Source organism: Pangasianodon hypophthalmus, chromosome 7 (genome assembly GCF_027358585.1).
Source record: "Pangasianodon hypophthalmus isolate fPanHyp1 chromosome 7, fPanHyp1.pri, whole genome shotgun sequence".
NCBI lineage: Eukaryota > Metazoa > Chordata > Actinopteri > Siluriformes > Pangasiidae > Pangasianodon > Pangasianodon hypophthalmus.
Genome location: NC_069716.1, coordinates 17729926 through 17755025, shown reverse-complemented (window position 1 = coordinate 17755025; position 25100 = coordinate 17729926). Strand labels below are relative to the sequence as shown.

General features: G+C 38.6%; 3 protein-coding genes across 5 annotated transcripts; 2 read left to right on the top strand and 1 right to left on the bottom strand.

Annotated features, from left to right (window-relative positions):
• The first annotated feature begins 1484 nt into the window (after nt 1-1484).
• On the top strand, nt 1485-5344 carry tstd1 (thiosulfate sulfurtransferase like domain containing 1). The gene is made up of 4 exons (XM_026918288.3): nt 1485-1624; nt 2748-2873; nt 4179-4341; nt 4494-5344. Exons 1-4 carry the CDS (start codon nt 1612-1614, stop codon nt 4546-4548), a joined length of 357 nt encoding a protein of 118 aa, XP_026774089.1. The 5' UTR covers nt 1485-1611; the 3' UTR covers nt 4549-5344.
• Nucleotides 5033-11236, top strand: c7h4orf47 (chromosome 7 C4orf47 homolog). Its single transcript, XM_026918284.3, has 12 exons — nt 5033-5170; nt 5366-5465; nt 6178-6306; nt 6412-6758; nt 6888-7068; nt 7273-7391; nt 7753-7972; nt 8627-8764; nt 9137-9212; nt 9317-9499; nt 9593-9765; nt 11185-11236. The coding sequence occupies exons 6-12, from the start codon at nt 7298-7300 to the stop codon at nt 11234-11236; spliced, it is 936 nt and encodes a 311-aa protein (XP_026774085.3). The 5' UTR covers nt 5033-5170; nt 5366-5465; nt 6178-6306; nt 6412-6758; nt 6888-7068; nt 7273-7297.
• On the bottom strand, nt 10581-23708 carry pdlim3b (PDZ and LIM domain 3b). Of its 3 annotated transcripts, XM_026918279.3 has the most exons (8): nt 23386-23694; nt 19287-19438; nt 18831-18915; nt 14364-14431; nt 13877-14068; nt 13510-13637; nt 12952-13063; nt 10581-12772 (listed from the first exon to the last, which is right to left on the bottom strand). In XM_026918279.3, the coding sequence occupies exons 1-8, from the start codon at nt 23476-23478 to the stop codon at nt 12583-12585; spliced, it is 1020 nt and encodes a 339-aa protein (XP_026774080.1). In that variant the 5' UTR covers nt 23479-23694; the 3' UTR covers nt 10581-12582. The 3 variants fall into 3 exon arrangements, with proteins under 3 accessions (XP_026774080.1, XP_026774081.1, XP_053091468.1); XM_026918280.3 differs by lacking the exons at nt 13877-14068; nt 14364-14431 and adding an exon at nt 14890-15077 and having other exon boundaries at nt 23386-23699; XM_053235493.1 differs by lacking the exons at nt 12952-13063; nt 13877-14068; nt 14364-14431 and adding an exon at nt 14890-15077 and having other exon boundaries at nt 23386-23708.
• Between the last annotated feature and the right edge of the window lie 1392 nt (nt 23709-25100).

The following is a 25100-nucleotide window of genomic DNA, read 5'->3' as shown; positions in this document are numbered from 1 at the left end:
GTTTGATTTGTCTGTTGCATTTCTGAATACTGAAAAAGTAAGGATCTTTTATTACTCGCACTCTGAAGATATGACAGAGCTGTAACCAAAACAAACAAACAAATAAATAAATAAATTTGATTGCGATGCATGTGTAGCCTTCAATAAGGTGTAGAATAAATATAAATTTAATTATAGCACAGCGTCATTGAATTCTCAAATCTGACTGGTCAGAGGGTGTTGATTCATTTTCTATAACAGCAGTTCTGATGGTAGTGCCAGCTGCAATTCAGATGATTAATATAAAGGTTAATATTAATATTTATATCAATGCATTCATTCTGATATGTTATCATTTCCATAGTAACAACTCAAATCAAAACATATTATCAGATTAAAAACATGTCTTCAGGACAGAGGAATTTTTCCATAACCAGGTTCTCTATGACCTGACAGTCTATGTTTATTGTCTTATTAATTTCAAGAGAGGGAAATAAGGCTGGTTAGGCAGTGATCTAATGAGTTAAAGTTAAACCACTTAAAGCTTATTGCGCATTTAAATATCTAGCATAATGACTGTTTTTTTTAAACACAAAGTAAGTCTGTCACAAATAGCACCCTATACACCATACACTTAATGTATATATACATACTCCATATCTTTGGCCATCTGGTATGTTTTTAGGGAAGACTTATGAAATTAAATACTAAGAGCAGCATCCACCAGTCCTGAAATATGAAAAATTAATATAAAGATAAGATAGAGTTGCTGAAGGGGGAAAGTAAAGGTATTCAATTCACAGTTATTATATGTGATAGCCTTATATTAAATAAATAAATAAAGTTGTTTTACTTTGTGCCTGTGTAAATGGGTACAAGAAAGGCATGCATCGAGACTCTTCTCTGTTCTGGCACCAAGGTGGTGGAATGAACTTCCCCTAGATGTCCGAACAGCTGAGTCACTGGCAGTCTTCAAACGACGCCTAAAGACTTACCTCTTCATAAAGTACTTAAGTTAGCACTTTCACAAAAAGACAAAACAAAACAAAACAAAAAAATCCCCAACAGAGTTTTGGACTGATGGTATTCCTAGTTTGTGACCTAGTGAGCCAGTATCAGAATGTATTTTTGATAGACTTCAAAGCACTTCTGTAAGTCGCTCTGGATAAAGGCGTCTGCCAAATGCCATAAATGTAAATGTAAATGAGTACACTACCAGGTCGTGATTATACATTTCATAGACACAGTACCTACACTACAATCAGCCTACTATAAAAGAACACAATAGCAGATCGTTTTGCATAAATTACTGATAGAGTCCATTTCAAATATGCAAGCCCTATCTTAATTTTACACCTTATAAGTCGACATTTTAAAACTTGTTTTTAAATTTATTCTTTATTTGTTTGTATTCGTTTTAGTCTTTTTTTTAACCGTGGTATGGAACTTTTATTTTATACATAGTAGCGTATGGGGGTGGGTTGAAGGGCGGTGTCTATTTTGAATATTAATATTAAGGCATTTGCTATTGGACGGCCCGTTTGTGCCACGCCTACCCGTATATGAATACAACAACGAGGAAGTATAGCTGTACATACATCTGTTGGCTGTCGACCGGGTGAAAGTGTCAACATGGCAAATACAGGTAAGTATATTCTACAACCTGTAGCATTTCATTTTCCCCAACACAACACGACGCTTCTGTACAGTAAAACCGGGAATAATGTTTCATTAGCGGTATGCATTACCGGCGGTGAGGTCTGATTTGGGATTAAGGCGGCAGATAAAAAGCTTTGTGTCCTGGGATCTGGTCAGGTTCATATTTAGTATACATTATTGATTTTATTTACAAATGTTGCAGTTAGCGTGGCCCGTGTTACGTGTATCCTGGTCTTTATATTCTTTTGTGACTTTATTCTGCTGTAACTATTGTTTTTCATCACTTGTGTTTCCCTGATGTGACTAAGTGATCCTTGGAGATTACTGACGTCAGATAATAATGACTTGCACTTTCTTGCCACTTCTGAAGAAGGTTTCAGAGATGTGGTGAAATTACTGTTCTCCAGTCTAATACACTGCTCACATTAAAGTAAAATCTACTGGAAAATAACCATTCTATTCTTAAAGTCAGATTTCTGCTTGAAATAACGACTGCATACTCGAGACACGCTGTGTGTAGATTTTATTGCATAATATAATAATAATATTACAAACCTTCTCTATCAAAGAGCCTGTGTTTCCTGTTTTTCAGGCTGGCCATGCCAGACAGTAGCTCCTCTACAGCAGGGTTTGCAGACTTTTCACAGCCAAAGACCTCTTTTAACTACTAAACCAAAAAAATAAATAAATAAATAAATAAATCAGAGTCTCCTTCAGTACAGATTTATTTTATGAACATAATCCTAATAATCAAATATTAAACTCATTGTTTAAATGGGCACAGTAATATTTTGCCTATCTATTGGAGACAAAGAGCTAATTATTCCTGAACTTTACACAGACAGAACACATTAGGTCCAATTATTTATACATTATTCATAGACCTTCTTGTTTTTGAGTTATTGAGGTTTGGATTAAACCCATTCAATTAAGGCTAATAACTATAAGAACCTAAATAATAAATGTAATAATAATTTTGATAATAGTAGGTTGTGATTTCCACCACTGTAACAAAATTAAAAAAAGAAAATCACAGATTCCGCTTTGAGGACCACTGCTCTGCAGCTAAGCAAGCCTCGGCATGTGACATTTTTGTTATATATTTCTAGATAAAGATATCTCCTACAGCGATCTCAAATCCCTCAGAGAGAAGAGTAAAGACCTTCTGCTTGTGGATGTGCGCTCCAAAGATGAAGTGGACAGAGGACGCATCCCAGGCTCCATCCATATCCCACGTGAGTTACAGAGCAACAAACTGTAATACTGCGCAGTACTACGGCTGGTATTAATTATTAATTCATTAGTAAAGGAATATTAAAAGCATATTCATTTGTATAATTAACACTGAGATTCAATGGTGTCCAAGATTTATTTTGTAATGGAAATCTGAGGCTACTGTTTTGGTCTATCTTCACTTTGGTTAACTGTTTCCTGAATTACCCACAATGCCATTTGATGGCCAAATAATAGTGGCATCATTAGTATTTAGCCTCATTTCATCTCTACCAAAAGAGACTGATGCAGCAGCACTTTAGTCCTTTAGTCTGTCCAGCTCTCCCACCTCCTCATCTGTACACTTTGCTCAAACAGATCAGACTCGAGCTCCCGAGTGGTGCAACAGAAACGCTTTTGCCCTACCATCCAGAGATTGCGAGTTCGACTCTCAAAGCTGCCACAGCCATCCATGGCTGGTAGTCCAGCAGCCCAAGTCTGTGCTCTCTGGGTGGGATAGATGGCATACCCCCTCCCCCCTCGTCAATCACAGCAACACTAGCATCACGAGCATCTGTAGGTTCATGCATGCAGAAGGGGGTGGATAGTGCTTTCCTCTGACTGAGTTACACCACCCATGACACAGCATGAGCAGCAGCTTGAAAGGTGCATTTAGTTGGCTTCACGTGTCTCAGAGGACACATGTGTTAGCCTTCACCCTTCCTAGTTGGTAGTTGTCCCCTGATAGGGGAAACCTGACTGGTGGGCGGGAATTGGCCAAGACTAAATTAAAGAGAAACTCAGGGGAAAAGAAAAAAAAGATCAGGCTCTGAGGCTTCAACTTTATTGTCAAGCCAAGACAAGCCAAGCTGAGTCTCTGCTATTACTCAGGGCAACTGTTACATTCCTATTACATTCAGGAACTTTGAGTTCAGCATTTACTGTCTCCACTACAGCTATGTTAGATTTCCATTAATATGACACTGAACGCCACTGGAAAATTGTGAATGAGAAAAGAAGCTCTTGTTCTTTTCTTTCTTTTTTTTTTTTGAGCAAACCTTACCATTATCCCGTATGTTTTGAGATAATTATAATTATAATAATTATCAGCATCCCCCGTGATGTCAGTGTGGCAAACAAACACTAACTTCTCACAGAAATGAATGAAAATACAGCATAAAAAAAAAACCGATAATACCAGAATAGCTGAGCACATCACAGACATTTAATGTGTTTCAGGGTGGAATTGTCCTTTAATAGGATATCTATTATTCTGTTATTAACCCATGAATATGCCATGTCCTTATTGTCCTTACTGTGTTTTGTAGTGGACAATGTGGAAAAGGAATTCTCTTTGGATGCACATGCCTTTCAAGAGAAATTTGGTGTCCCCAAGCCCCTGCTGGATAGCCGTGATCTGGTGTTTCACTGCCAGATGGGACGGCGTGGAGGAGCTGCTACAGAGAAAGCCAGAAGCCTCGGCTTCAAGAAGTATGATCAGGATTAAATGTGTTATTGTGTTAGCAGCTAATACAGTCTGTGTATAGAAATAGGGGTCAAAACCTTTTCATCTGAATATTTATTTCTTCTCTTAATTAATCACTGTGTGTGTGTGTGTGTGTGTGTGTGTGCTCTCTCTCCAGTGCACGGAACTATGCAGGAGGTTACAAGGAATGGTCAGACAAGGAAGGCAAATGATGCTGCTCCAGCACACAGCACAGCTGTCCAGTACATCTGATAGAGTAGTTTTAGTGGCATTTGGACCATGTTCCTTATAGAGGAAATTAAGATGATTAACACACTAATTGTGAACATGGCAGTTCAAATCTGAGGGAGAACAGAAGAAAATGGTGAAATGAAATTTATGATTTTAATGAGTACTGACTGTTCACAGTCACATGACTGTCATCCACGTTTAACTCAGTGAAACTGTATAATAGAGATATTTATCTGTAACATTATAAATATATTTAAATAATTAGAGACTTAAATTGGAATACCTCAGGAATTTGTAGTAAATATAAATGTTATTCATTTGCAGACTGTACTCAAACCATTTAATTTTTAAAATGAATTTAAATCATGGGGTTTAAGAAGTCTAGTGCCTTCTTTGTATGTTCTTTTTTTTTTCTTCAATATGGACATTGTGGTTGCTGTTTTGCGCATGCGTACAAACGTCTATTCTGTACTGGACTGTTACAAAAGGAACCTGCCACTCTGTATATGGTGCTTTTTGGTGAAGCAGGTTGTTCATTTATTTTGTCTCAATGACCGACATGAGAAAGATGGACATTTACTTTGCTCTGTGCTCTTCTTTCAGGTAAAATCTTGCTATGACCGTGTCACAAATCACTTTTTTACCAAACTGAACGCTGTTTTCTGTCAGTTTAATACGCACACGGTTACGAACGGCAGTCCAAAATGTCATTTAGCAACTGTTGTCTGTTACAAGTTGTGTGAATTCTTAGAGAACAATTAAACCTGTTATCCCTCACGCTGCGTGCTCACTGCACAGTGTTCCTCTCTGGGTGGCGCCATTACTGCTCGCAGCGTCCAGGCTGAAAGGTGACCCGGCCAGGCGGAGGAAAGCCTACCGCCTCATCCAGCGGAGACTAGTAAGAAAACGAGGAGCAAACACACTACATCCACTGGCGTAGCTAGGAATTCATTTCAGCTGGGATGAGGATATGTTTTTTTGTTTGTTTGTTTTTGTTTTAAATAACAATATTATTAATAACTATAACGATAATGTTAATAGGCGTAGAAAAAAAATACAGTCATGACAGTTCCTTAATTATTAATATAGCAATACGGCCATCTTACCTTACAAAACAATAGCTACCTTTCTTTTTATCCTGCTGCAGTAAACCTCTAGTCTTTGCTCAGCTGTAAGCTCAGAGTGTGGTGTAAGACTGTAAGCTCTGTAAGAGTGTAAGCTCCATAGTGTCTTTCAATTTCGATTCTGATTGGTTAATCCTGCTTCTCACCGTAGCAGCTGGTAGCCAATAAAATGTTATTAAACAATTAACGGACGTGTTCGGCGGTTAAATAGGGAATCCTAATAATGACTTGAATGATTGACCTTTATAAACATCATTATAGCGCATTAATTGCGCAGAACAGTGTTATTTAACTTGTATAGAGTTATCTGCGCTGTATGTGTGTCATGTTATCCACCCAGGAATAAGCATTTGGAACTGTCATTAAACATTTCAAAGGGTTCAGATTTAAAATCCCGCATCTAGTACCTGTGCCTCTGGTTAGATGTCCCAACACCAAAGTGCTCCTTCTGTCCTAAATACACACTCGTGTCCGTCCCGCTGTCAGCTGCATCACGGTGTTGGATGCGGGAAGCTGCACAAACCCACGTACGTGTATCCGGCTGAAGTGAAGCAGCTGATCCGCGCCGCCTTCCCGGAGGAAATCTGCGACTATCACGACCCGCAGCATCAAAATGTAAACTTCACAAAGCTTCATTAATGTGAATGCAGTTAGTTTAGTGAATGCAAAAAGAGTTTTTTTTTTTTTTTTTTTTTTTTGTCACGTGTTCTGTCTTTTCAGGTGGTCGCTGTCACCATGGATGACCTGAGCGGCGTGAGCTCAGCTGATCAGAGCTGTTACACAGACCAAGAGCAAATCTGATCAGCTGTTCTATTGTGTGTGAAATGTAATGTTAATGTTACATTTGTTTTTGATCAGTGCAATCTTGTTTCCCCTGTGCATGTTTTTCAATAAAGTTTCAGGAAAGTTGAGTACAGTATATATCCAGATTTGAAGTGTGTTGAGTTGATTTATAAAACACTGGACCATAGACCTATAGTTTAATATACACCAGGGATGAGTGAGTGCTGATGGTGGCTTTAATGCTCTGTGTAACTACAAGACCCAGAATTCCTACCACCCCCACGGTATTACTGGACTAAGAGTTTGAAAGCCTTGTAGTCGTGTATTAATGTCATATGCTAAACTAAAGCACTTTATTGCTAGTTCTCGTTGCTGATTGTTGTTATTGTTTTCCTCTGCTGTGTGAGTGCTAGCAGGAGCTGACCGGTGAGACGCCTCAGCTCAGGGTGAGTGTTAGCGGTTAGCTTACACCCGGTACCAAGGAGACAAACGTACACAAATACCTCAACAACCACGAAAACACACAAGCAACAACTTAATTCAGACCATCAACAAGTTATATAACGACCTCAACAAAATACGTGGATATTAAAGGTAGGTTATTAACACATTAATTAATGGGTTTTTGTTTATTTTTGGCAGTCTGGGGGTAGGGTTTCTGAATAAATTAGCTATGTAGGACAAATTCACTGAATGTGTAATTGGAGTATTTAAAAAAAATGTAAAAAAAAAAAAAAAAAAAGCTTTAATTACTGTTTTAATATGTTTAATTTCAATTTATATAGCTGTTTCTTACAGGAAATTCCTGCAGGAGTTTGGAAACATGCCTGATGCAAAGTCTGACATGGAGCGAGTTGGGCTCTTCAAGGAAATGGGCTACATCTCCATAGGGGACAAATACAAACCCGTTATTTATCGTAGGTCTAAATATTATTACACGAAATCCCACTGTAAGCAACTCGCATGCTGATCTGTGTTGCTGGTGCTGGAATTGTATATGATTTCACATGGTGATATTCTGGGGTGGAATTAGTGATTTGGGGGCCCTAGGCAAAATATAGGAATGGGCCCATTATTTAGCATTAATCATTAAATATATATATAATTAGCATTTTTAGGGGCCCCTTGGATTCCGGGGCCCAAGGCGGTTGCCTACCTTTGCCTAGTGCTAAGTCTGCCCCGGTGATATTTGTTAAACCTTAAACCTGAACTTGAATGTTGTTTCATAGCGTTTATAAGAGGAACCGTGTGTATTCCTCTTATATATTTTCTTGAAAGGTCCATTTAATGAAGCTGCTTATAAAAATAAGCAGATGTTGGTCAGTGGGCTGAAGAAGAAATCAGCACTCCAGGCTGGCTACTTTGACGCTCGGTTCAAGCGGATCTTTGAGAACGAGGCATTGACGGACCTTATCAAAATCCAAAGGCAGTACCAGATTCAGCAGGCAAAGAAGAACTTAGCAAAGGCGTTTTTGCCCAGCAGTGGGGAAAAGAAATCGTAAGAAAAACACTCATTTTTTTATTTTGTCGATTTTCTTTTGAGAAAGTGTACATTTGAATTTACTTTTACAGTGATTGGAGGGCAGAATGGATAATGTAGCTGTTAGACTGAAGCAACTTACAGTGTCCCGTTGCATTCCAATTTTCCTGAGACATTTCATTAGATAAAAATGTTATAGCAGTCACCTTTGGCATAGGTTGATGGAAAATGGACTCTTACACATATTAATGCATATTACGACACGGTGGACTCATTAAAAGTTTATTCTAAGCAGTACTTAGGCTCATGACAGTGACTTGAATGTGAGGCCACAGAGGGCAATATGATGTAATGGTCATTTTCACTGAGAAGAGCCTACACTCAGAATTTCCATTCCATCATGGGCCTCACCGCTCTGGAGTCTGGCCCAAATACAGAACTCCAGCCAAGGTATCGTCATGATCTTAATGAGGACAAACCACACTCTGCCCATGTTCTCAGACTACCACACTACCACATAATACTTAAAAAAGAAGGTACATTTTAGTACAATGAATATTAATCTATAGTGAAGTTTTTTCCCCTAAACATCCTCTAATTAGACAGTTGTTCTGCAATTTACTGTTTCTGTGCCTTGTAAATAAGTTATTTATATTTGTTAATGCTATGCAGCTCAGGTATTGGCAGTTACTATGGAACACTCGGGGGTCCTGTTAAGGCTATGAGTCCCCTAGAGATTCCCAAGAAGACATACAAATCCCCAGGCAAGAACATATACACCAGTCCACCCAAGAAAGGAAGTGGATATGGGTCAGTAAGGACTTCATCATTCCTACTGGCATGTCTTTACTTTTTTTTGTGTGTGAACTAATATAAAGACAGTTCCTTGATCTGTGTGTGCTTATGTTGTCTTGACTCCATGTATTGTTAGAATGACACTTTTCCTCTTGAGGATATCGCAGGCACAAACCATTTTTGATCTAACTCGTCTCATAACTGCATGGATGTGATTTAGAATGAAAGACTGGGAGTTAGAGATCAGTGATGTTGCTTAGGGAATTTCCTCTCATGGGGAATTCGCTTAACCATTTTTAATTCCACTACAGTGGAGCCTGAGGAAAGTGCTTTCAGTTCAGACATAACTGGAACTGAGACCGAGTTATATTCCCATCTGTTCAATAGCTTTCCAGGTGTCACACTGTCCAAATTGGAATTGTATTCTTCTGACTCCTATGACCGAGTGAGAGAGCTGCTAAAGGTAAACAATTATGAAATAAAAAAAAAAAACTGTAATGTTGCCTTTTGAGAAGAGGTCACCATACTTCTGCATTGCAAATGAAAGCCGGATAATCTGTTTTCCAGCGTGAAATGGCAGCTCACAAATCTCAGATGAAAGGGGGGCCATTTCTTTTGAACCTTCATCCAACGGAATGTTTCGATAGCAATCCTTACAAGCTAAATAAACCTCTGCCACTTTCAAACATGGCAGAGGGAAAAAAGACACACTTCGCTGTGCCTTTCAAACCATCATCTCCTAGCAAAAGGGTAATACATGCTATATGCAAGGTTTAAACACCAATGCATTTCTATTTAGTGGTTATTAATAGATTAATTTATTTTCTCTTCACAATATATCAGATTGGAGGAATGAAAGCAGGCACATTCGATCCATACCCATCCCATTCCACAGACCCCTACATCATTAAGAAGCCGAAATCAGATTCTCTGAGCACAAATAAGGGGGTCTTTCGCCCATCGCCCGGCCCAAAGAGCACTCCAGTGAAGAGCATTATCTCTCTCAATGTGAACAGGTAAGACTCCTGCTAAAACAAGCATGATATGCAGAATGATTTTTAGCCTATACCATACGGTTTAAACAAACTGACAAAAATGTACTTGTTCTCATATAGAAATCAGCTTGTCATATCACCATATTAATAAGATCACTGTTTTTGATGTTAATATGAAAACTGTATTGTGTAAGCTGTTGAAAGTGCAAATACCACATATGTATGTGTGGAGCAGCCTGGGAAACGCCTTCATATGATGGAAGCTTGTCATTGTCTACTATACTATATATAGTATTGCAAACTCCAGTTTTTCCTGAACTGAAGCATGTTTCCTGTTTGTGTATATCTCAACCAGAAGTAAATGTAAGGAATAATACAAGACAGGGCATGCTGTTATAGGAAACAGCAATGCGAGTTACTGTTACCACCCCAGAGTGGATTTTATTCCTTTTATTACTTGCTAACCACTGCTTTTTAATGTTTATTAATGAATGATACATTGTGCTTTTTAACCTATTATAATTACTTGTAATATTGTGGATCATCAATGAGTCAGGTTAATTCCTGGTACCACTTACATTATAATAGTTAAAAAGTTACAGCCTTCTTCTTCTTCTTCATCTTCTTCTTCTTAAACAGTCGTTCTCAGACACCAGCCTGTCTTTGTTTCTCTCTCTTAAAGTTAATAAGCTTAATAAAAAAAAACCTACTGTGTTAAGAAACCAGAAAGTGCAAAGATGTAAAAAGACTCTCCTGTCGCACAACACTTACTGACCTTACAAAGCACTAACACCCGAGGCTCCATAAATGTTAAATAAATGTCTACTTACAGAACATTTTGATTATACATTTTTATTTGTTAAATAACACCACATTTTTAAGCTGTTTATTATTAAACTTAGATTATGTGGAGTATCTGCCATGCAAGTCCCTGTGAATGAGTTGTTACTATAGAAACGGTAAAATACAGTATTAGAAAGAGCACATTAATATAAACTTGTGATTTGAGTTACAGCTGGAACAACTGTCAGAGATGCTGTTACAGAAAATTAATAAACACCTTCTGTCCAATCAGATTCAAGAATGTACCGGCACTGTAGTATACAGCAATTTAAAGTCTGGTTAAACATAAATTAAAAAAGGAGAAAATTGCATTTAAATATTCCATTGCAATAGTGGCGCATTACAGTGGAGCATTACAGATGTTTGACAGCTGATATCTGGTATGAATTGGTTAGGCGTATGTAGATTTAATTACCACATGTAACTAACATTCACTGTGTGAGGAAATCACACTTGGCTAACTTTTAGGCATCTTTAAGCAGACTGACCTTTCACCACCGCATTTGTTAAACTGGCTCTTTATCTAACATGATCTTTGCAGGACGTCAGCCAAGGCAGGATAATAAATTACGGACATTTTCACTGTTCTGTTTGCAGGTTTGTGAACGCCACCAACTACAATCAAGTCCCCTCTGTAATGGCATATTAAGTGGCGATGTCTGGCCTGAGCCATTTGATGATGCTCTTGGAAAACTGAAGATGAATTCTATCTTCTGGCAACGTACTGATGCAAGTATAATTTCAATGCCAGACAAGAATGTTATTGTGGTTGGAGGTGCACAAAAGTAAACCATACATGTCATACTTTTCTTACAAACATCTTTTATCTTCTCATCATTATTATGTTCTGAAGTATGTTGTCAGTTTAAAAGATACGGCAGCAAAGCAGGACAAGGCAACAGAGCTCACTGTGGTCAGATTTGCAAAAGAGATTGCATATCATAACTTTGCATGTGTGGAACATTTTCACTTGCAGAACATGTATACGGAAGCTGAGGCTGTATCTAGAAGACAATATTGCCCTGCCTTCTCAAAGTTTGTTGTTTAGTGCATGCGCTTTCATCGATCATGTAATAAAAACACCCAAAGTAACTATTTTGTAAATGTTTTGGTGATTTTAATTACAACATATTCAGGCTGTAATACTGCCACCCTGTGGACAGAGCTATGTAGTGCAGCAGGCCTAGTAGCTAAATAACCCAATTGAGGGCTGACCACCTCCAGTTATATAAAGAGGAATTAGTCCAGATTAGAAATGAACTCTGCCCTGTATACTGAGCTCCAGTAAGTGGTAAAAACAAATCTCAAAATCTTTATTATAAAACAGTAATAGTCAATTACTGCGGGATCTTTCACTGTTGGCAATGGGGTGTGAGAGGACTTTGCTATATATATCACATGATCTCCCAACTATCATAACTTGTTTACAAAACATTTCACTAACACTGTTTTGGTTAATTATTAAAAGCTTATATGGCTACGAAGAGAGTGTCCATAGAGTCCATTTTCACATATCAAACTTTTTACTCTGTCTTTTTAAGGACATTGTGGGTTTTTGTTTTTCTTAAACTGGTAGTTTCTTACATTAATGTGTTAAGGTTAAGAAATAATAGTTACAATTACAAAAATTCTGGAACAAATAAATATGACCTTGTAGATATTTGATGGCACATTTGAATTTGTTTGAAATCAGCTTTTCATACATTACAGAAATAATGTCATTTTAAAAGAATCAAAATGTTACACCTGAAAGAACCTGTTTTGTCATTCTAACATAACAGCACTGCAAAAATGACACTATGTTCAGTCACTTGCTTTTTCTTATTTGGTGTCTCACTATGGCACTCAAACTGTCAAGCAAGCATTCTCTTATAATGTAAATATTTCCCTTAGAGCAGACACGCCAGACCAGGGTTCAGCAAGCAACAAACATTCCTGCATGCTTCAATGGATTGCAGCATCAATAGGCAGTGAAGACTGGAGCTGTAGTGTCTTTTAAGCATTAGGGTACACAGTGACCAGGTCGTGTCCCTCGGGAGGCCTCATTCGGATTCGAGCGTGAGTCTCACAATACAGCTGTCCCTCCACAAAGAAGTATCCTTTCTGCTTCAGGTTCATTCCACAGTCAGAGCACACAAAGCACGCAGGGTGGCGGAACTTGTCCCGGGCTTTGACCACGGTACCCCTGTCAATCAGCCATATGAGTTAACGTTAGAATTTATATCTCAGCTTAGCATTTACAACTACATCTCAAAAGGGTGCTGTACTGTGGAGGGGTTGGATGTTATACAGAGCCTTGTACAGCACACTGTGGTTTCTTGCAATAGGTTGGATTCATTCTGAAATATTTGAGGCTGAACTCACACAATGCCATTGCCACATTTGTCACACAGAGGCAGTTTCTGTAGCGTGGCTGAGGCTGCTTGGGGCTTCGTCACTGGAGCTTTGACACTTCTGGTTACCAAGGGCTTGGTACCTGTCAAAAATTCCAGTAGGTTCTTATAAATGATGTATTCTTAGATATGCCACACTCGGGTGGTACTCAATATTTAGTTCATTCATTTATCTTCTAGTAACCACTTTATCCTGGTAAGGATAATAGTGGATCTTGAACACTGGGCAAGAAGCAGGAATTCACCCCAGATGGGACACCAGTCCATCACAGGGCACTAGGCACACACATTCACAGGCAGTTTAGCATATTTTTGGACAGTTGGAGGAAACCAACACAGATACAGGGAGAACATGCAAAGTAACCCAGCGTCAGGATTGAACCAGGAACCCTGGAGCTGTGAGGCAGCAATGCCACCCACTGTGCCACCATGCTGCACGACTTAGTTAAGTGTATTCTAGAAGTGGAGTAGCAACAAGATACTATAGCTGCTCCATTTTGTATCATTCATACATGTTCTGGTAACTGACCGTCACTCTCTATGTAGTCCTGCAGGGCCTTAAAGGAGCCAGACTGGCGCGGTTCATGAGGAGTTTCATGATCCTCCTGCAGCATTCGGTACACATCAGAGTCCTCAATGGATGTCAGGGCTTTTCCACTGAGAACAAAAACAGGACAAAAGCACACTAATGTTACATGTAGAGTTAACATCTGTAGTATAAGCTACATCAATAATACATGTCCTAAACACTACTAACTACTGGCATGTTAGTGTCCCAAAATATATCAATATAGTACAAAAAGACATGTAATTTCATTTTTATCAATATGGTGTTTATTGTAGATGTGTGAGTTGGTTAAGATGAGATAATGGAAGTTTAATCAAGCATGGGTTACCTGGTTCCTGGTTTATCAGCTACAGCAGATAACTGAGTGTGCTGTAGAGCTTCTGATAGATTGGCATCTGAGTACATGTTAATGGGGGAGTTATACTGAGTGGAACGAGCCAGGGCTTCAATCTGACTGCGATTAGTAACTGGTGCGGTCCCCTTAACTACATTCGGCGTCACCCTCTGAGATCTGTTATCTCTGAAGTTGAACAGTTTGGGTTATAGAAAGCCATGGTGGAAATAGTGTTGGTCAAAGGGACAGCAAGGAGCACAGGGAGGAGACGGACCCAAAGGACAGGAAATAGTGAAAAAAGAAAGTTAGAAAAGTCCAAATGAAGATTTTAACTTCTACAGGAAAGTATGTTGTTCAACATAATACAATGTCTACATTTGACAGATTTCATTGGATTACCATTGAACCGAAGGTATGAATTTTATGTTTTTTCTCATTACAGAAACTGGAGATTGTTGTAATCGAGTAATAGTCTAACAACCTGCTTTGACCCCCAGGTGTGAAGGGCTTTGGCCTGACATTAAACTGGTGTTCGAAATAGCCAAGGTCCTGCAAGACATAAGAAGGGAGGAAGGAGACTTTAGAGAGTCAGTTAGAGGTTGACAGGAAGAGAGCAGAAGTCCTCCTAGGTCTGACATTTCTTACCTAAAGACATCTGGTCTACTGACTATTGACTTGGTCTATGGACTAAGCAAACTCAGTCGAAACTACCTGGGTAAAAAAAACTATACCTTTGGTGTGAAATAGAATAATTTAGTTCCTTTTTTCTAGTTTTAATTTTCCTCTCTCCAATCCAAACAGCATAAATTTGTGCCCTGAATTGCTTATTTGCTGTAAACCTGGACTGGATGGACCTCTGCTATCTAGCAGGACCTAGGAGAACTTCTGCCCCAACTGAAGATGTGTTAAAACACAGACACATGTTAGAGTTCAAGCAGGTTACTCCGGGAAGATGAGACACTAGTGAGGTTCTTTCTATAGCTGCTGATAGTCAGACTGTCACTCACCCATTAGGCCTGTCATGCACCAGGCCGCGGATTTGTCCATGCAGGGCATCCTGGATGTTGCCTTCAGAGTAGAGGCCTATGGGACTGTTGTAAGAAGAGCTCACCACCTGCCTTTTGTCATCCAGGTTGGCAGCAGCCACAAACGGCTGTGCTCTTCTGTTATGGCCTGTGCCTATTGGCTTAAACTCCTGTATGTTTGGACACATACACACACTGCATGCTGAAGCATTACATGGACCATACATTTTTGAGGCAAAAATCACAACACATTGCAATTTCCTTTTATAAGTTTTACTTTTTGCTGCTATTCATGATCACTTTTTGCATTTTAATCTACTTGTAGAATAACAACTACTTCAGAACTGATATTTCTCCCAAGTCAATCATTCTGCTCACACACCTCTCATTCATTCATTCATTCATTCATTCATTTGTCTTCAGTAACTGTTTTATCCTGGTCAGAGTGGCGGTGGATCCAAAGCCAATGGGCCAATCATAGGGCACTATGCACACACACATTCACATACTCATTTACATCTAGGGACAATTTAGTGTAGCCAGTTCACCTACTGGCATATTAGACACTGGAGCTACAGTATATGGTGGCTATGCTACCCACTGTGACATTCTACCTCTTATTCACTTTTTGTTGCCCTTAATCTCTCCACCACTTATGTCTTAGAAATGATGATGCATACATAATCACATCACATCAATCACATCTTTTTTTATTTAGTCTTAGTTGGAATAAATCATATTTAGTCATATTTAATAATTTTAGTAAAAACATTTATTATTACAAATTTTAGTTAAAAAAAAAAAAAAAAAACATTGTTAGTGAAGTTTAATTATTATTACCTGACAACTAGTTCATCTGATTTCTTTCTGATGAGTGGAAACATTTGCAAATCATATAACAGTCCTATAGCAGCAAGAAATAGAGTCATGGGAAGAAGAAAGTACATCGTCCTTCAATTCTATGTTCTAACAATTGCCAGATGGGAAAAAATAAGTACACCCTTCCTACTTCCACAAACATTAAGAGAGTAATTAGCAGCCAAGTGTTACAAATGAAATGCACAAGATTAGTTAATCATTAAGAAGTGTGACTACCTCTAAAAAAGCAGAACTTTTGATAGTTTGGTGTTCTGGAACACTCAAGTGTGTGTCTACATCATGCCAAAAGAAAGGACATCAGTGCTCAACGCTCATCAACCTGGGAAGGGTTATAAGGCCATCTCCAAACAATTTGAAATTCACTATTCTACAGTGAGGATTGTTTACAAACAGCCTTCAAGACAGTTGCCCCAGGAGTGGACATCCTTGCAAATTCAGTCCAAGGTCAAATCTTTTAATGCTCGGCGTTATAAAGGAAAAACCAAGAGCTACATGATGTGACCTACAGACCGCTGCTAGCACATTAAATGTTTACATTCATGACAGCACAATCAGAAAAAAGATCCAACAGGTATGGTTTTTATGGATTTTCTCTTCAAAAAGAATATGGCAGCACAACTTAGGTTTGCAAAATTGCATCTGAATAAACCACAAAAGTTCTGGAACAATATCCTTTGGACTGATGTGGCCAAGCTGGAGATGTTTGGTCCTCAAGCACAGTACCTTGTTTGGTGAAAACCAAGGTTATTTGTTTGTTTATAGAAGTTGGTGAGGACCACACAATCATTATTTAGGCCCTGATTAATAAAAGCATAGAACAGAAGGAGGTTGTACTGTCTTTTTTCCCATGACTGTTATTGCTAACATTAAATTAGCCATGGCTACAGTCAGGTAATTAAGTATTTGGATAATGACAAAATTTTCATAATTTTGCCTCTGTTCACCACAATAATGGATTTGAAATGAAGCAATCAATATGTGATTGAAGTGTACACTTTCAGATTCAATTCAAGGGGTTTAACAAAAATATTGCATTAACCTGTTAGGAATTATACTCCCTCCATTTTCACAGGCTCAAAAGTAATTGGACAAAATAACATGATCATAAATATTAGGATTATTTTTAATACTTGAATGCAAGTCCTTTGTAGTCAATGACTGCCTGTAATCTGAACCCATGGACATCGCCACATGCTGAGTTTCCTTCCTTGAGATGCTTTGCCAGGCTTTTACTGCAGCCGCCTTCAGTTGCTGCTTGTTTGTGGGACTTTCTGCCTTTAGTTTTGTCTTCAGTAAGTGGACATTTAAGAGCATTACATTTATTTTGAAAAAAGCCATTGGGTTGCTTTCACTGTATGTTTTGGGTCTTTATCCATCTGTACTTTGAGGCACTGTTTTGCAGCATTTGACTGAGTCTGAGCAGAAAGTATAGCTCTATAAAACTTCAGAATTCATCCTGCTACTTCTATCAGCAGGCACATCATCAATAAACACCAGTGACCCAGGTCCACTGGCAGCCATAAATGCCCATGCCATAACACTGCCTCCACCACGTTTGACAGATGATATGGTATGCTTTGGAACATGAGCCCTCCCTTTCCTTCTCCATACTCTTCTCTTCCCATCATTCTGGTAAAAGTTAATCTTGTTATCTTGCTATGTATAGAGGCTTTTTAGCAAAGTCTAATCTAGCCTTTTTGTTCTTGAGTGTTACCAGTATTTACATTCTCGAAGGTGTCTCTTGATTATAGACTTTGACAAAGATACGCATACCTCCTTGAGAGTGTTTTTGTCATGGCTAGATGTCGTAAAGGGGGTTTTTCTTCAACAAGGAAAGAATTCAGTATTCATCCACTTTAACTGTCTTCCATGGTCTTCCAGGCCTTTTGGTGTTGCTGAGCTCACCATTGCTTTCCTTCTTTTTAAAAATGTACCAAATTGTTGATTTGGCCACTTGTAAAATTTCTGCTATGTCTCTGATAGGTCTGGCTTAATGATGGCCTCCTTCACTTGCATTGACACCTCTTTGGACCGCATATTGAGAGTTCCCATGAACAGTTAGCAAATGCAAATTCAACGCTTGGAACTCAACTCCAGACCTTTTATCTCCTTAATTTTTCATGAAATAAGCTACACCTGGTCATAAAACTTCTTATCAGTCAATTATCCAATTACTTTTGAATCTGTGAAAATGGAGGGACTCTGCAAAAATAGCTGTAATTCCTAAAAGGTTAATACAATATTTTTGTTAAACCCGTTGAATTAAATCTGAAAGTCTACATTTCAATTACATATTGATTGCTTCATTTCAAATCCATTGTGGTGGTGTACAGAGGCAAAATTATGAAAATTGTGTCAATATCCAAATACTTATGGACCTGTCTGTATAAACTAGACTGAAATTCTAAATATTATTTGTATGGTCCATGTATGTTTTATGTGCCTCTAACAACACCCAGTGGTCTGTGTCTGGATTCCATTAGTCTGAGGTCGGCAATCTTGTTGGTGTAGCTTTGACAACCCAAAAGACATACTGTTCAATTTTTAAAAGTCTCTTTTTTTCCACCAGTTTCTAATGACTTAATCTATGATTTATTCACGAAACAATTTCCAAACAAATCGAAGGGGACTTGACAAAAAAGATGAAAAAAATTGTCAGTCAGGATTTTCTTACAGGTGGCAACGTGTAGAAATTAAAGAAAATTAGTGGTTATAAAAAGAAACTGATAGAAAAAGCATGCGTGCACAACACAAGTCTGGATCTGCCTAGAAGCAGATTGTTAGCCTTGGTTAAAGGAAATATGCAGGCAGTTAAAACTTTATTGCAGGTCCTATTAGCCAAGAGTAAGACTACACTGCTTCTAAATCAACGAGTGCTCCCTTCCATCAAATAAACCAGAGCAATGGCAGTCAATCTCTTCCATATTTCTCATGCACTTAAGCATTCAAGAAGAAATACACAGAGAAGCCTCTGTTACATTATGAGAAAGCAGAAAAGTATGGTTGCACATGTGGCTCTTTTTTGCTTTCCTTGTTAATCTTACTTGTTGCTCTGCTTCCAGGTTGACTTTGAATGGGTGTGCTTTGCCCTCCTCCACGACTTGTGGTGACCAGAGTTTGGTTTCAGGCCTGCAAGATATACAGTATACATCCAGTCTGTTAAAAATGTTCCACATGAGACAATATGATCAATTTGGAAGATGTTAGGGAAGGAGTTTAATAACATGGTTATAACATGTATCAGCAAACATCAAAAGGGCAACAAGGTCTTATATCTAACAAGACCTGGCTGTACCATTACACATCAGCCATCATCATCTTTTCTTTCTTTTCTTACCTTTTAGTACAAGATGCAACAAAACAGGTGTGGAATAATGACAGGAAAGATACAGATTGTAACCTGACACAAACCTGCAGTTTAGCTCTGAATCAAAGTGATAATGGTATCTTCAAAAAAAAACCTTAAGTCTTTAATGATGCAATGCCTTCATCATCCTCACCTCTCTATTTTGAGGCACAGCTGATTAGTAGTCTCTTTTATCTTGTTCTGTGCCTCCGCATGAGTCATTCCCTCTGTTGGGACTCCCTCAATAGCCAGGATGACGTCTCCCGGGCACAGGTTGACCAGTGAGGCCTTACTGCCAGGAGTCACCTAAAAACAGTGTTTAATGGTATACTTGTTGTAAAGCCACACAATGATCATACAAGTAATAATCTTGGGAAAAGCCAGAATTATGCTGCATTTCTAGGAAGGAACTCATAGACAGAATGATATTTTATAGTTATCTCTTGACTCTTCCATGCAGAAAGTCATCTATAAATAGTGAAGTGCATCTGTCAATTGAAGTGTAGTATCACCCACAGAGGGGCTAAAGCTTGGTGGCTCACTGATCTAACCTCTGTGGCATTCAGTGCACTCCAGTAGATCTGCCTCTGCTTCATTACTGGATCCTGACATCATTCCTTACTTGTCTCATCCTTCATTCTTCTTATCCCTGACCAACTCATTTCCCAGGTATTTTTCTCCCCCTGCAGACATTTATCTCCTTTGCTTGATGTGTTGGTTGTCTACCTGAGGCTGTGACTAATCTGGACTGATAAGATCCTACTCCCTATCATCTTTCAGCTCTGTGCCTCTCCCCAGAGAGGTTTAAATCATGCCATGGCAACTATTATAGATGAGGGGGTTTAGTTTCTTGTAGTTGGTGTTAATGTCTTAAAAATTTTTGAGGTTTTTATTTTGACCTCCTGATTTATTAGCTGAAGATAGTATCGAGTAAAACAGGACTATACATACACTTGTGTATTTAACATGTTCACTGACAACGTGTTGAATTCTCTGTTATATAGCCCGAGGTACAAATGACTATCGTCTGCTCACCAGACCAGAGTTTTTGATGAGACAGTCTGTGATAAGCAGAGTCTTTGCTCTATTGGAGGTAGGCTGTTGTCTGAATGTTGTACTGTTACACGATCTGCTTTAATGCAAACACCTGGTACTATTGTGCTAGTCAAAATTGAAGATAATTGCTGTAGAAATGTGCCCCAACAGCACTTTAGAACAAAGAAAATCAGATTGGTCCCATAACACCACTCTAGCAAATGACCAACAGGTTTCTCAGATGCAAATGAGGATACAGAGCAGCTGCTAGCAAGGCTGGACTGTAAATATCGTAGAAAAACACATAAGCCCATTTTGGTTGTAGAGAACACCTGTTGTCTGTGTTCAGACTTCAGACTTCAGACTTAAAGAATGAGTAAAATACAACATAAAGGTATTATGATACGTGTTGAAACATGCTGCATATCAACGCATGATATTACAACAGGGGAAAAAGGAGAAGGAATTTCTCATGGTCAACTTTTCTTTTCTTTTCTTTTTTTCTTTTCTTACTTTCCTTGCACTTTTGTTTATGAAGGTTAATATAAGAAGAAACCAGCTTGCTCACAGCTGAAGGTTGCCATGATGTCATCACACAGGCATCAGTGTTAAAAACCACTGTTGTATCCAGTTTTCTTTTTGGTGTATTTTGTGGAAAGAAGCAAGACAGCTGTGTAAATTCGCCCTTCATTTGTATTATAGTATTATATCTGCGATTATGTTAAGTCAGCCACGTACAGTTTTCACTCATAACTAACTCGCATAATAATCCTTCTGAATACTGTTTACTTTAAATCTGATCTTTCACTTGACTGTAAGTAAATTCTGCAAGAAAAACCATTAGACTGAAAGAATGACATCACTATTTATGTCTGCTGAATGCGTCTGTCCAACCAACCACAGGCAGAAACAGACTGTATTATTCTATTGCATAATAAAATCTTATGGTTCCTGCTGATTTTCTCCAAATTAGATACATTTAAAACATTCTGAGGCAATTTAAGTCTTTTTTCATTATTATTATATGCAATTTATATGAAATGTCACAACTGGGCCACTGTTCAGGGCTCATAATTTATGATTTAATCAGAGACCTATAATTAGTATTCCCTAGCCATAATTTTAGAGCTTTGGAACTCAACTAAACTTGGACAAAATGAATGAATGAAAACCAGGCCTCATGCTGCCACAGTCACTTTTCATTATACTATTCATTGTACAGTCAGTTTTCATACACTGTTAGTCCATCAAAGCCTATGAATGGTGCATTGTGTAGGAGGTATAAAAAAATAACCAGCTGTCACCAGAGATGAGAGTTTTAACAGAATGAGTCTAAACTATGTCTTACAAATTATGAGTGTATTCCACCAAACTGCAGCCATCTTCAAGCATAAAACTCTATCATCCTGAACACAGACTTACAGTACATAGCCTAAAACAATCATAAAATGTGTTGCCAAAACTACACAGAATTTGATCATTTGCTATGGTAAGAAAAAAAAAAAAACAAGCAAAATATTGATTTGCTGTTTACTACTTTCCACTAAATAAAATAGTCCATCAGAGTTACATAGCAGTGAAAGAAACTGCATGCAGATTTTATCACTTACTGCAGGTATCTAATGTCAGTACTAATAGCAACATTAGCCAATTTTGTGTTACGATATTAATCAGAACCATTCAACTTACACTAAAGTGAGACAAAGTGAATGTAACATCTTGTCAAGCTACATTGAGTAATAGCAACTGTCTGTCAACTGCAAAATGTTAAGAGAGATTACACAGTAGAGAATTTAGTGGTCAGTTATGCAGATTCAGAGTGGCAAGGAGCTACTCAGGAATAACTCCAAATTCCTCAGTTGAACAAAGTTCACCCAGAAAAACTATATCTACTACCTCTTAGTTAACCTTCCACCCTTCATGAATTTCCTCCTTCAGCAGATGGATAAGGAGCTGTGGGCTTGAGGGACCAACAAATCACTAAGCAACAGGTGTGGAGAAGCCCTCTGGAGCCAGATTGTAGACATATATGTGTGTTTGTGTGTGTGGGGGGGTGGTGGTTTGGGCATGATTTTATTTCTTGGTCGGGACCAAATATGCCTACAAGAGTAGGACAAGAATATCTGATAGATTTGACCTTGTGGAGGCTGTTGAGAAAAACTTTTATTTAAAATTAAAAAAAAAAAAAATTCAAACAAACAAACAAACAAAAAAATGTAATCAGCTGAAATATTTCTTTTTGGTTACTGAGGTTAAAGTTAGGTTTAGGTGTAGGCATAGCATTAATTGTTAATTAATAATTAATTAGTTACGGTAATAATGATGTGAATGAAAGGTCCTTACAAGGCTAATGAGACAGAGAGAGAGAGGAGAGAGAGAGAGAGAATTAGTCTGGTGCAGTGATAGTATAATCCTTCCCTATATTTAGCAGTACCCTGAGGGTGGACAATCCATGCATTTCCAGGGTAATGAATGTTATGAAAACCAGCCAGACAAGCTTATATTCATATAAAAAAGTGGAGCCATCATTGACTGATTGAAATATATTCAGCTGAAATATAAACAACATATGTTAAACATAGAGGGCTTAAAAACATTTTAAAAGTTTCTGCTTATAACTTTGTTCAAAGAGGATGACATTAATTGACATAACCCTGCTGTCCATATATTAAATTCTTTGGCTGATGAAACTGCTAGTAGATTTTCACATGGTATGTTTGTTCTTTCAATATAATCCAAACTTGCATATATTTTATGACATTTTCTCTATGCTGTATAACATACTGTATATTATCACTCCCCTAATGTGAAATACTGCAATGCCACAGACATCACACACATAATTTTTTTTTCACAGAATGAACGGGTGAGTGTAAGAGTGCAAATTCATGTGATCCATAAAACAACGTAGATGGTGTGTATCATATTAAACAGTACAAATAGTGTATATATACTGCACTACATAAATATATACACTCACACTTCATGTGGGTCAGATCTACATACTCCATATGTTTTCCAGCCCTTTGGCTTCACAATCAAATGTGTCTTGTCCAGGACTTAAAGAGAAAAGCTGTATTGTTTTTCAGTTCAACCCACAGGTTTCTCCTGCCTGTGCCTCTCCTGCCCAGCACATCTAAGGCATTCCTATCTCAACCGCTGCTGGAGTGTGTGATGAACCCCAGACTGTAGCAAAGTGCCCGCTTATTATCACTCACCCTTGTGATGGTTAGAGGTTGGTTGAAATCTTTGCCACCACACAGTCGAAATCCCCATGGGGCAGGCCCTTCCAGCAGCACGTTCTGCGGCATGTCTCTACTTCGTTCTGCTTGTTCCCTTCTTTCTCTTTTTGTTCTTGTCTTTCGCTCTTTACCCGAGCACAGGGTAGCAGCTGCACAACTGCAAGAATCAGCTGTTCCTCTGTATCTAGACACACCAACACTGATTGGCAGTCAGTGCCTGTGCCTAAATCCCTTTTATGTGTGTGTCAGTCAGTGTGAGGTGGATGCCAGGATGCCCCACCTCTCAGAGTGAGATCATGCTGCAAACTGAAGGTCTGAGGTAGTGCACTACAGCATGTTCTCTCTCTCTCTCTCTCTCGCTCTCTCTCTCTCTCTCTCTCTCTCTCCCAATTTATTTTGCTACTCAACCACTCACTCTCCTACACTATCTCTCACTCTATATGCCACTCTAGCCGTCTACTCAAGAGTTTTCTCTTCTCTCTCAGACAGACATCTGTGTAGATCTGACAGGAACATCACTCACGCATCACTCACCATATCAAAGATATGACATGAGTCAGAGACTTGGCCTACAGAGAAGATCAAGCAAACGCATCAGCTCACCATCTCAGCTGTTCACTGCAAGCTTGAAGGTGTCAGAAATGAGGAAGCCACTGGCTTTCAGTAGACGATTGTGAAACTGCTCTGACCCTGATTCTGATTCAGAACTGGCGAGTGATGGATCACCTGGAGCGAAGCATGAGCTCCTCTTTCAAAGGCTGCATGCCACAGTAACAGTACGCAGGTATCACATGGCAACTGAGATCAGTGCTGACATTTTTACCTATTCAACATTCCTGCATGATCTTACATGTGGTTTCCCTCCTGGAGCAACCACATAAGACCTCTAACTTGCCATTCATCTTAAGCCATCCTTGTGTGTATAATCTGTTTGAATTATATTATCCATGGAAATCTCCCTGTAGCTGATTTATGATATGTTCACCAAATGAAACCCAAGTTTCAACAAAATAAATTAAGAGTCACTCTGTACTTTATGGCAAGCGAGGGCCATCTTTACTGTGTGAGATGTTAAGGGTGGCTGTTCTGTTTATGAATAGAGATCTCCTTGATTGTGTTTCAGACATGAACAACTCCTTATTTGGTTGAGGCTTCAGGCAACAATACTGAACTACTGTCTCTCGCTGGTGACAAAGGATGATGCTGAACTAAGACAAAACTTTTCTGAGTTTTATTTCCCTAATAAGTATGTTTTTGTAATTCCATAAGGTGCTAAAGAAACAATGACATTCCTCATTATGTAAAATGTTCTTGGTGTTATTTTGTGTTAGTAACCTAGCCAAAACTATAGTTCTATGAACTTTTGATTCAACCTATCAGGTTTCTAGGAACATTTTTACATAACATTTTAAACATTTCTGCCACCAGCTCCTACTGACACGGATTTTGTTATGGTGAATTAAAAGTTTGTCCCTTCGTCAAACCATCGCCTATTTAGCTAAATGCAACATGGCTGCTGCAGTTGCATAAAGTTGAACATTGCTGAACATTTCCCAGAGAACAACTAGACCGATTTTGCCATGAGGATCTGGCAGAGTACTCCGCTGATGAATAGGAAGTAGCGTGTAGAACTCGAAAGTGGAAATTTACCATAAGCCACCAACTGTAACCCTGGTTCTCTCATAGCAGCA